Genomic DNA, 13,283 nt, shown 5'->3' with positions numbered 1-13,283 from the left:
GAAAATATATATATTTATATATATATAGGCAAAATATAATTTCTACATTCTGTTCAAAAGTTTACATCCCTGGCTCTTAATTCATCATTTTTCTTTCTGAAGCATTTTCTGTAATAGTTGCATATGAGTCCCTTAGTTGTCCTCAATGTGAAAAGATGGATCTCAAAATCATACAGTCATTGTGGGAAATGGTTTAAATACACAAAAATGTTGAAAAACCAAAGAATTTTTGGGACCTAAAGGATTTTTCTGAAGAACAGCGGGCAGTTTGACTATTCAGGACAAACAAGGGACTCATGAACAGCTGTGGATCATTAAGGTAACAACACAATATTAGAAAACAAGTGTATCTTAACTTTTGAACGGGGTCATTTTTTATCAATTCAACTATTATTTACTCTTGTGGACTATATGTAAAAGTCTTTTATGTCAAATATCTTATTCCAGTCAGTTCTAGATAAAAAATAACATGCATTTTGTATGATCCCTTTTATTTTGGTAAAATAATTAACATTTTGCAGATTTCGCAAGGTGTATATAAACTTTTGACCTCAACTGTATGTTTACATGAATATGATTACAAAGCTGAATTTCCATGCTGTTCTTTTGACAAACAGTTAGAATTCTCTGACAAATAGTTCAAAAGAACGACATGTATTTGAAATAGAAAACAAATGCTGTAGATTCACATTAAAGGTTTTTACTGGCACTTCTGATCAATTTAATGCATCCTATTGAATAAAAATATTAATTTCTAACTGATCCCATGCTTTTTGGCAGTAGCGTGCTGTATACTTGCTCTGTACTTGTTTCACTCTCACTTTTTCCACAATATTATATCACTTCATTTACTGTTTTGTCCCATTTAATGTACTGGCCAATTAAACCAACATCATACTACATGCAGCTATAAAATAACAGATTCTACATTTCTCACAATGCTTCAGTTTGAAAGGAAACTACTTGCACCTACAGTACCAGCTGATTTTAGTTTAAAAGTGTAATGGCCATTTTAATAATGATGATAATGCTAAATGTTATCCAGTATAAAAAATGGTTACAAAGTTTAGAATAATCCTTTTCAGCTGTAAAAACCTGGCTACAGCAATCTATCACATTCTGAAACTATTAAACCAATAAAACCACACCATGAAATCATATAATTAAGTAGACAAAGGATCTGAATTTCTGCCCTAAATATGCCTTGCTGAAGTGAGTTTCGCAAAACTAGCAACATATATACGTCATAATGTGTTTCCTTTTACATTATCATTTAATACATTAAAGCACTTTTTTTATATGACGTAAATCTCTTCTGTGATACTGTGATACTGTACCGATTCTCTGGGCTGTGCCACACAGGAAGAACTAATGGCTGTCATAATATAAGGAAGCCATTGGGGGTCAGCTGATTTTATGACAGTGGGAGTCATGGGGGCCCATCAGGAGAACAGAGACTCACCACGGAGCAGCTCTCATCTGCAATAATCATAACCAGAGACAGCATCCCCACAGAGTGAGCTAAACCAACAGGACTGATAAGAGTTTCCAAATGGCAGAAGTTTGGAGGATGTTGGTTTTGTGGAAAAGATTTAGTTCTAGAATAATCGCCAAATTGCCCTACATAAGAAATTTAAACACAATTGACACATTGTGTTAGCAATTAGCGGTTAGCTAGATTGTTCCGACAAAGTGGACTTGAAGAAGATGAGGATGAGTCTGTGATCACTCTAAACTTGACAGCATATCTGTTCTGAATGTTCCAGATTCACATATGAAAAAGACATTATTTAGCAAAATCAATGATTTAAAAAGCATTTTTTAGCAGATTCATGTAATTTAACATAGAAATATTATGTTTTTTTAACGTTATGTCTGTTATAGCACCATCTGTGGTTTAATCTTAAAACTTTACATGCTTGTTTAGAATCACCTGTCGCATATGCTCAGCAAGTTTCGTGAAGTTTTGAGTTTTCCTTCACACTTTAAAGGATTTTGGGCAAATTTGGACAGGCCTTTTCTAAACGACCCCGTTATAGCTTCCCAAAGGGTAAACTTCAACATTTTTTGATAATTATTGACCTAGAGAGCCCAGAGAATTGTACTGCAGTGTTTTTTTGAGATTTTCAGATTGAGTGAAAAACCTAGGACTAGTTTGCAAAAGTAGGGCTTTTTTTACATGTTCTCAATCATTTAACAAACGATTTGATTGACAGCAGTGGTTCTAGAGGCAAAGTTGTCCACTCCGGAATGAGGAGGTCTATCATATGATATGAATATCATGTATATGTGCGAAAAACTGTGCAATGTACAATCATTTACATCCTTGAAAAATGCTACATCGTGCGCCTAGTGGCCTATTTCTTTCAAATTTCTCATAGACCTTTGGGGCCGTAAGTCAAACAGGGCCACCGAGTTTCGTTCCGATCGGCCTACGTTAACCTTTTCTAATAGGTGCTCAAAATTCATCGGCCAGTGGTGGCCATGTTTTTTTGAGATATGCAAATGTCCTCAAAGGCACTTATGGCACTTTGGACCAAGACCATGCACAGCGATTTTCATGTTGACAGGACAATCTCATTTTGTTCAGGAGTTATAGGCATTTTGCTAAAAGTGGCCCCGCCCCTTTCAAACTTTTTTTTTTGATAATTATTGATATTCACTCTCTAGAGATCTTTCTGCACAGGCTTGGTTTCAATCAGGTGAAAAACCTAGGACTAGTACGCAAACTTTTGCGTATTAGTCCTAGGTTTTTTACCCGATTGAAACCAAACCTGTGCAGAAAGATTTTTCAAAAAAATCCAAAGTACCCCTCAAATCTGAAACATGCGTTTTGAAATCCAACAACATAAGACACGTGATCCTGTAAAAGATGGTTTAAGAGTTATGTGCGATTTAGTACTTTTGATCACTGTAGCGCCCCCGCCAGGCCGATTGGGGCAAGCAATGGTGACATTATTGGCAGTGTGAGTACTACCACCCGTCCAAGATTCAAGTCTCTACAATTTACGGTTTGGCCTGCATGATCAGTTTTATGTGGAGATTGCTAATCCTTGGCCATTCTAACAATTACAATAGGGTTGAAGGTCTTGTGTAGTTTGAATATATGAGACGTTAAAGGGATGTAAGCTAGTTAGGTGATTTTGAATGTTTCTAGGCAGTTAGGTTTCTATGTGGTTGCAAGGGTGTTCTGGTTGGTAGGGCTTGACTAAGTTGTTTTTGTGATATATATATAAAGAGAAAGAGACAGTCAGACAGATGTTATTACATATGAAATTATATTCATCAAAGTTTCATAGTTATTTGAATGAACATTAACTGTTAAGCAAAAAAAGGCTGAATGATGTTGTTGATATAAAGTTTTGCTGAACTTTATCCTGCTGTCAGATTTATCATTAAGTTAAGATACAGACTTTTACCTCTGAAGGCAAGTGTGTCTGCAAAGTGCTGGATTTAAAATAAAGATCTTCATTTGAAAGCCTCAGGCCTGTCGTGCTGGATATCCTCCCAGTCTACTGCTGGCCAAACCACACACTGTGCCTTGGGCTTCGAGCTACCTCCCATTTTTCTCTGATACATGAGAGAGGAAGCCACCTAAAAGCTGCTGACTGAGCACTTACAGTATGATTTCCTTCAAGGTGTGAAATCTTTGTTACAAAGTTAAAAAAAAAACAATGCATTTTAGTGCTATAATGACATATATTATAAGTGGAAATTTCCCCTATTAAGTATTTTAACTAATGTTTGTGGCTCATTCCAATGCAGAAACTCTGAAAAGAGATGAAATTCCCAAGTACATGTTTTATCTTGAACAATGCATCATGTATTAAAGGGTGGGCTGCAAGGCATGACATTGTTTGGTTCTTACCACCAGCGGAATGCTAAACATGCACATCACTGTTCGGTCCTTCATTTTATAAATAGTCCATATCCATGACCTTCCCATGGAAATATGCTGAATGTCATAGTAAAATCATTGTTTGGGATATGCACACTAGAAGAATGTTGAAGTGAGCAGTTTAGCCAAGCTTTGTGTAACAGATAAGGGGCGGCAAGGACATATAAAGTCCTGGGAATTCAAAATTTCCAGATATTAAAGTATGTTGGGAATGTGGAGTGATTATTCCTGACCTTGAATTTGGCCTTGCAGGAGCACAGAAGGAGTACAGAATGAAAGTGTGTCCACTGGTGCCTTACAGGTCCAAGGCAAACCAAAATCTGAGAGCTGACATACCTGCAACACCAGAACAAATTGTCACAAATTCTGCCACTAAATAAATAAAAAAAAAAAAAAACAGAAAAGGGTAATTGCAACATTTTATCTCACAATTCTGGGGGGGGGGGGGGGGGGGTTCTTGCAATTGCGAGTTTACATCTCGCAATTCTGACTTTTTTTCTCAGAACTGCGTGATATAAACTTGCAGTTGAGAGTTATAAAGTCAAAATAGTGAGATATAAACTTGCAATTGTGAGTTAAGTAAGAATTGATAAAAAAATAAACTTGCACTTTTGAGAAATAAAGTCAGAATTGCAAGATATTAACTCCCAATTTTTATCTTGCAATTGTGACTTTTTTCACAGAATTGCAAGTTATTAAGTCAGAATTGTAAGATATTAACTTGCAATTCTGAGAACATATCAGTCAATTTTTTTTTACCTCAAAATGAGACTTTATAACTCGCAATTGCAAGTTTATATCTCACAATACTGAGAAAATCAACTCTAGTTCATTTGAATAACAATGTTTAAAAAATCAGCTCAAAATTAAGTGATTATGGCTTCTCTATATAATTGTCATGGCACATTTTAGTTTATCTGATATCATTTCTTTAAGAACGAAATACCACTTTTCTTCTGGGCTGCCATGGTTAATGTCTGCTATGTAGTATGATGACATAAAAACTAATTATTTGCAAACCTCACAATTGTGAGTCAGAATTGTGAGATATAAACTTGCAATTGTGTTATAAAGTCAGAATTGTGAGATATGAACTCGCAATTGTGAGTTATAAAGGAATTGTGAGATATAAACTCACGATTGTTGAGTTATAAAGTCAGAATTGTGAGATATAAACACACGACTGAGTTATAAAGTCAGAATTGTAAAATATAAACTCGTAATTCTGAGAAATAAAGTCCAAACTGCGTGATATAAACTCGCAATTATGAGTTTTAAAGTCCAATTGTGAGATATAAACTCACAATTTTGAGAAATTAAGTCAAAACTGCGTAATACATACTCACAATTTTAAGAAATGAAGTCAGAACTGCATGATAAATGCAGTAAAACTTGCAATTGTGAGTTATGAACTCACAATTCTGAAAAATGAAGTCAGAAATGTGTAATATAAAATCGCAATCGTGAGTCATAAAGTCAAAATTGTAAGATATAAACTCGCAATTGTGTCAAGTAAAAATTGCATAACATAAACGCACTTCTGAGAAATAGTCAGAATTGCGAGTTAAGTCAGAATTGTGATATAAACTTGCAATTCTGTGAACATATTACTCTTTCCCCTCAAAATGAGACTTTAGAACTCACAACTGCGAGTTTATATCACACAATTCTGAGAATTTTTTTTTTTTTTATATAGCGGCAGAAAAATGCTTCCATAAATATGAGTATGATTCCCTAAAATTCATTCATTCAGACAGCGATTTCATAATGATCAGTTATATATAAAATAAAAAAATAAATAAATAATAATAATAAATAAAATAAAACTAGGGTTGAAAATGGATAAGACTTATAACTGACATGCTATTCATTAATTGGTTGTAGGCCTTATTAATCTGAATTTATGCATCTCAACCTTAAGTAAAAAAAAAAAAAAAACTTATTAGTAGATAATTTTGGCAATATCGACTCGTTACCGCCAGTCCACTGCAAAAAGAAATACAAAACCTGTGCTATTTGAAAGAAAATATGTTGATGAAAAATTTAATCCATTTGGTAACATAGCATAGAATGAAATGTATAATCAATTTTGGTAAGCCTTCTTTTTTGACCACCAACACCACAAGTGTGAGAATCTTAAGTTGTTATACCCTATTTAAAGTTGCTATATGCAACTTTTTCCCCAAAATAAACGTAACAATAGCCTTTTTATTTGACCATTTATGACTCAAACATCTCCTGATGAGCATACTGACACCTTGTCAGCTCACAGTGGGTGGACCTATAAGCCTGTATCCTATTTTTCCTATTTTCTGTCGGGTCGGATTTTTCGCGCGCTGTCTGCGGATGTGACGTCAAGCGCGTTCATGTTAAACGTTTCAGATCACTCTGCCACCACCGCTAGTCAGCAATTAGCCTATTATTGCAAACAAACTTAATTTCTCAAACAATATATGTATTTGACTGTTCTTACCTCTGTAAACATAATGTTGACTTCTTTGCAGCGGATGACTTGTGAAGTTTGCACGTACGAGCGCGCGCTGCGAGAGCGAGCAGAAAGGAAGAGCAGTTCTGTTTTTTGGCCACAGGTGTCAGTCGCGAGTTTAGATTTCAGAAAATTGCATACAGCCCCTTTAAAGTCCAATGTGATAACATTAACTAGCATCTTCGGGGAAGAAGAAAATCCTCTCCGAGTCAAAATGAACAGAACACAAAATGAGGATTACGTCTGTCTCTGTCTCTTAGGGGCCGTTCACATGAAGCGTCTTTTGCGCGCGCAAGTTCGTTATTTCAAATGGAGACGCGCGGCTTGCGCGCATATTGGAAGCGACGCGGAAGCGACGCGCACGCGGTGCGACGCGCTCGTTTTTTCCAGGCGCGTCCGCGCCGCATCGATTTAAAAACATCTCAACTTTTCAGAATGTAGCAAGCGCACCGCAGGTTATGTGACATGAACTAACCAATCAGCTTCCTCACGTTTTTCCGTTACATTGAAACCTCAGCAGAAACATGGAGGAGCAGCTCATCATTGTGGTCCAGGGATTTCTTGAACTTTATGATTTGTCAAGCCCCCATTATTTTGACGCTAATAGAAGAAACAATGCATGGAGACGCATAGGCTTGGAGCCAGAGCCATATAAAAAATGCTTTTTATATGGCTCTGCTTGGAGCTAGAGCGCAGCTGATGGTTGCTTAGAAACGGCAGACGCTTCCGGAGCGCAAGCGCCCGAGCGCTTTGTTGATAAGGAAGAAAGCGGCGCGCCTAGCGTTTTCCACGCGTTTTTAGGCGCGACATGTGAACAGCCCCTTATAGTTCTGTTAGCAAATGTGGAAAACCCAATTTCTAAACTGAAATAACGGTTAGAAGCTTGTGTCTTCTGAAGAGGTCACATTCACTTCTCTACAAAGTCAGGACTTTGATTATTGCCATTACATGTAAGAAACAGGCAGTGGAACTGCATCTGCCAAGGACACAAGCACAGAGGCCTGCATTACCCACTCCCACTGTCTTCCAGACATGCAGACAGAGACAGTCAGGCGTTCCTCAGGGAGTCCTATGTGTGTCGTCTGACACAGCCACTAGCTACCTGACAATACTCAGTTTATTCCGCAGCCTGGCTCAGACAGATAATGGAACCATCCATCCACAAAAACTAGGTTGAACAGAATTTATGCTGAGGATATTTTCGGGAGAAGAAGAGGGAGGGCTGTTTGTGGAAGGAAATGAAAAGAAGTCACAGTCCCATAATGCTAGTGATTTAAAAAGGCATGCTGTGCTTTTGAAAACCATCCAAAAGCAAATCAACTGATGAAGATGAACTCTTCAACTCTACTTCATTTGAATAATGGAATGATTAAAAATCTGCTCAAAATTAAGTTAAAAAAAATGGCTTCTCCAGATGTCATGGCACATTTCAGTTTATCTCATGTCTTTCCATTATCAATGAAAAACCACTTTTCTCCTGTGCTGCTATGGTTAATGTCTGGTATGTAGGATGATGTCATAAAAAGAAATCACTGTTTTGTCCATGTGCGATTTCCCCATGACTTTAGTGCCACCTAGTGGTAAATAAACTATAATATTGTAAAGAGAATCATACTATGTGCAGATAATAAAATAATGTATTAACATAAACAGTCATGTTGTTATCATTTTAAATATATTTACTATATAATTCATTCCTGTGATGGCAAAGCTGAATTTTCAGCAGCCATTACTCCAGTCTTCAGTGTCACATGATTCTTAAAAAATCATTCTAATATGCTCATACAATACTTAATATTTTTGATACATAGTCTTTTAGTCACATAGACCAGCAATCATGAATTATATTATAATCCATGCCACTGCTTTAGCATTAAGTGCTTTTAACGATTCCCAATAAATAATTATGAAATGTGTTTTCACATAGCAGAAGCATTTACAATGACGTGAATGAATAGAATTATTCATGCTTTGGTATTTATCTGTCATTTCAAGTGTCAGGGGACTGGATACTATCAGTGCCAATCAAATGATTTATTTGTTGTTGGTTTTCCCCTCTCTGTCTCCATAGGCTGTACAGGAGAGAAAGACAGATCGGCTCTCAGCCACGAGGCTTTCCTGCTCATGGCAAACTCCCAGAATGACATGGAGGATTGGGTCAAAGCCATTAGACGTGTCATCTGGGCGCCCTTTGGTGGAGGTAGCTTTTTTTTACCTAGACCTCACACACAAAGACCTATGCATTGAGTACATCTTATGAGGCAACATATAAGTTTAGAAAACAGTACAACTAAACTAGCAAGCATATGTCTGGATTTCTGTTCTCACCTTGCGTGGGTAGAGTGAGTGATCTATATTTGGCACACAGCTTTTGTAATGCTGCATGGCTGATATACAGGCATACTAAAATAACAGCACTAGCAGAGTCTGAATGACAGTGTCTGAATCTTTAGGCACTGTGTTACAGGTATTTAATAACATAGATTATTTTGGGGTGTCTAAGTAAAGGCAAACATTTTAATATAATTTTAATGATACTAAATATGCACAATATTTGGGTAGAGCCATTGTTATGTGCCCTAGAAGAATAGAGGGTTTTCACGATGTCTCAATATTGGCAGCATTGAATGTAAACAATGCCACTGGACCAAACGAAACTCGCATATTTTGCTGATTATTGCTGCTGAGAATAGAGACAGAGCGACACACATCATAATCTAAAAAACACGCCCACCGGTCTCTATTGACGTTGTATTGCGGGAAGCTGCCTCCTTTTCGTAAAAATTGCGTTCCAGGGGGTAAATTTGTATTTTTTTTTTTTTTGTGGTAAAATTAGCATTCCAGGGGCTAAATATTACGTTATTGGGTCACTTTAACCCACGGACATGAAAAACAACCCGCGGCAACAGTATAAAAGTAGCCCAATTTTGTGGGAAAACCGTGGACTTGGCAACACTGGAGGCAGCTTCCCGCAATACAAAGTCTATGGAGAGCGTTGGATTGTCCTAAATGCGCTCTGTCTCTGTGGTCAATTATTGTTATGTTTTGGGCTGTACTAATTGGTTGGACCACGAAAAACATTTTGAATACTATAGACTTGAAAAAGTTAAAACAAATCGAGGAGAAGAGTGCACTGATGAACAAAAGGCGTTTGTGGTTGGCCAAAGTGAACCAGGATTTCCAGGGCAAGAATCTTGACAACATTCGTGTTTGTTCTTTTCATTTCTGGACATCAAATCTCACCTCTCAAGGCTCCAGGTAAAGTGAGAAGCCAAGCTTGATGCACTTGTAAATATATCTCAGTCTTGTCATTCTTTTACTGGATGCTATAAGCCTACAACAGATGTATTTACATTAAGTACTGATACTTTGATGTTCAGACCGATGGCACAAATGTGACATTTCAATAAAACTAAGTTAATATTAAGTAACTTACATTTTAGACACAATATTGCCACTTACTTTGTCTATTTTGCTCATAAAATGGCGTTGCAATTCTCTGCACAGTAGGCGGGGTTTCATTTCTTAAAGGGATAGTTCACCCAAAAATGAAAATTTGATGTTTATCTGCTTACCCCCAGGGCATCCAAGATGTAGGTGACTTTGTTTCCTCAGCAGAACACAAACGAAGACTGTACCGGTTTTCGTAAAAAATCTTCATTTGTGTTCTGCTGAGGAAACAAAGTCACCTACATCTTGGATGCCCTGGGGGTAAGCAGATAAACATCAAATTTTCATTTTTGGGTGAACTATCCCTTTAAGGAATCGGTGTTTTGAATGAATCGGTTGAGTGAATCATTTAGTGACTCATTCATTAACTTGTTTTGCTCTTGAATAAATTAGTGTTTTGAATGTAAAAGTTAAGCAATTAACTGATTATGACCCACTCAGAAAAATCACTTGCCGTCACCTGATGTAACCTTCCTAAAACAGTGTTGTTATTGTTAACTAAAACTAAAATTAAAGATATTAAAATTTGTTTTTGTTAATTGAAATAAATCTGAAATGAAATACAATATAAATTGTATCAAAAATGTAAACTTAAAAGCGTTAAAAGTACACATGAAATTATACATTTGCAACTAACTGAAACAAAATATTTGAAGTACTGAAATTACTAAAAGTAAACTGAAATAAAAAATCATTTAAACTAAAATTGAACTATTTAGCATATCATTTAACACAAAAGCACATAATAAAACTGCTAAAACTTAGGCAAAAATTAAAATGAAACCTCAATATAAATACTATAATAGCTAATTCAAAATATTAATAAATGTTATAACAGTATAATATAAAAATATCATTGGTCTGCAACATACAAGAAGGCAGAGATACAAACAGTGGACTGTATATGCACTTGTGGAACATCACAATCATTAGTTGTCTATTTAAATAATATTTAACAGTTTGAGTATTTAAATCACTGTGCAAGAAATTCTAATCAAAACATCGCTGCAATCTGGGCATTGATGGGTTAAGCAATATGACACCTTTATGTATAATCACTTACGCTCATCCCACATTCTCTCCACACTGGCTGGATTACCATTACAGTGAAAGAGGATGCATCATGCATCACTGTTCACTTGTGTTTGAAGTGGACTGCTGCCCGTGCCAGCAGGAATCTGTCATGTGCCTCATGCCTGCAGTTAAAGCTCAGTGTTGTTTGTTCACTCATCGTGGCTTGTGTGTGTTTGCTGAAGATTGTAGTATACGAGGCAGAACTAATGTATTGCAAGGTAGGTTAGGAAACTGTATAGTCTTTGACAAACTGTATAGTCAATTTTGGAGATATAATTTTTTTTTTTTTACATTTTTAACAGTTTGATAGTGTCTTAACAGGTTTTATACAATATCAGTGTTTTTACATGTTTCTCTGGTGCTTGTATTATTGTAGGGATCTTTGGTCAGCGCCTGGAGGACACTGTACAGTATGAGAGAAAGTTTGGACCCCGACTGGCCCCTTTGCTTGTGGAGCAGTGTGTGGATTTTATAAGGGAACAGGGTCTGAAAGAGGAAGGTCTCTTCAGGATGCCAGGACAGGCCAACCTTGTCAAAGAACTGCAGGATGCTTTTGACTGTGGGGATAAGCCTCTGTTTGACAGGTAAGACAAGTTCAAAACATCCTTTTACACAAGCAATTTATCATAAGAGACAATAATATTTGCAGTAAGTAATGGCAAGTTTTCAGAAGCAGAAGTCAAATGCAAACGAGTAGCATTCTTTGGAAGGACCAATAAACTGATTATTGGAAACCATTAGACTGATGTGGGTTTCAGTGTTATAAAGAGCATTAAGATGCTTTACACATTATTCTCAACCAGTTTAGACCAGCATGACTTTCTACTCTATATCTAAGCTGGTTTATGCCAGTTAGAAATGCTTGTCAGGGTGCTGGACCAGTAACAAAAACTAACCTGTGTGCGACCTTACAGTAACACTGACGTTCACACAGTGGCGTCCCTCCTGAAGCTTTACCTCAGGGAGTTGCCAGAGCCTGTGATCCCCTTTAACAAATATGAGGACTTTCTAACCTGTGCACAGCTTCTGCTAAAAGATGAAGAAGTGGTAAGTCTGATATAAATCAGTATTTCAATGAGATTGAGTTCAATTAAATAATGAAAAAGTGCATTTTAGCATATGTTTAAAGAGTATTAGAGTATTTATAATTGAATAATATACTATATTTTAAAAGAAAATGCTTATTTTACATTTAATTATTAATTATTTTAATTATTATTTTACTTAATTATTTATACATTAATTATTATTGGATTACATTTAAATTTTAGATTTTTATCATTTTATATGAAATGCAATTAGTTGTACTTAAAAGTGCTTTTTGACCCACTTAAGTGGAACTTATGTAAACTACAGTACCAGTTTACTTATGTAAACTACCAAGATTTTAAATGTTTTTTACCAAACCTGCATTTATCTGATCCAAAGTACAGCATATCCTAATGCATCTTATTTCCATGTGTCTTCTAAAGGGACTCAGTGAGCTTGTGAAGCAGGTGAACACTCTTCCTCAGGCTAATTATAATTTGTTAAAGTACATTTGCAAGTAAGTGAATATATAGCATTTCTTATGGCAATGTTGCTGAAGCAATTCCTTTTTTAAATGAATGATGAATGAATGTCTTTTTCATTCACTGTATGTTTTCATGTAGATTCTTAGATGAAGTGCAATCACACTCGAGTGAGAACAAGATGAGCGTTCAGAACCTTGCAACAGTTTTTGGACCAAATATCCTTCGGCCTAAAATAGAGGACCCTGTTTCAATGATGGAAGGTAAGTATTGTCACTGTATTATTTACAGCTATTTATTATTTAAGTCCAGTGTTTTTCAGTTACTTTAATTATCAAAATAATTACAACCAATTCTACCTTTATTTACAAGTTATAACAGATTCAACTCAAATTTTTAAGTTGAATACAATTTAAGTTAGAATGACTGGTACTGGTAATTTGATTATACTTTAAGGGATAGTTCATCCAAAAATGAAAATTCTGTCATTAATTACTCACCCTCATGTCGTTCCAAACCCGTAAGACCCTTCATTCATTTCTGAAACACAAATTAAGATATTTTTGATTAAATCCAAAAGCTTTCTGATCCTGCATAGAAAGCAACTATTTCTTCTCTTCCGTCAGTCTTCGATGTACGTTCATGAGAGTACCACAACACATGTGTGGTGCTGCTGACGCAGGAGCCAGAGTCTGAATATTATGGTTCAAATAAGTAAGCCTGGGCAAAAAAACAGTTGAAATTTTCAGACATGTTTACAAAGACTGTTTCATGTATAGTGTGTGTCATCTTCTGCTTGTAAACAAGGCACAGCGCATCCGGGTACTACGTTAGGTACTCTCATGAACGCGCTTCAGAGAAGAAA

The 13,283-nt window shown here is 36.1% G+C and overlaps 1 protein-coding gene across 2 annotated transcripts in view; it reads left to right on the top strand.

Annotated features, from left to right (window-relative positions):
* The window catches only part of arhgap22a (Rho GTPase activating protein 22a), a 55,504-nt gene that overhangs the window by 24,864 nt on the left and 17,357 nt on the right, over positions 1-13,283 (top strand). The window contains exons 5-9 of one of the 2 annotated variants that reach the window (XM_073833889.1): positions 8,464-8,583; positions 11,284-11,491; positions 11,822-11,954; positions 12,380-12,453; positions 12,560-12,681. In XM_073833889.1, the coding sequence (XP_073689990.1) occupies positions 8,464-8,583; positions 11,284-11,491; positions 11,822-11,954; positions 12,380-12,453; positions 12,560-12,681 (657 nt within the window). Of the gene's footprint in view, positions 1-8,454; positions 8,584-11,283; positions 11,492-11,821; positions 11,955-12,379; positions 12,454-12,559; positions 12,682-13,283 lie in introns of both variants that reach the window. The other variant, XM_073833888.1, reaches the window with a different exon arrangement.

This window comes from Garra rufa, chromosome 2, assembly GCF_049309525.1.
Source record: "Garra rufa chromosome 2, GarRuf1.0, whole genome shotgun sequence".
Taxonomy (NCBI): Eukaryota; Metazoa; Chordata; class Actinopteri; order Cypriniformes; family Cyprinidae; genus Garra; species Garra rufa.
The sequence above is the reverse complement of the archived record's forward strand: the minus strand, read 5'-3'. Positions and strand labels throughout refer to the sequence as shown.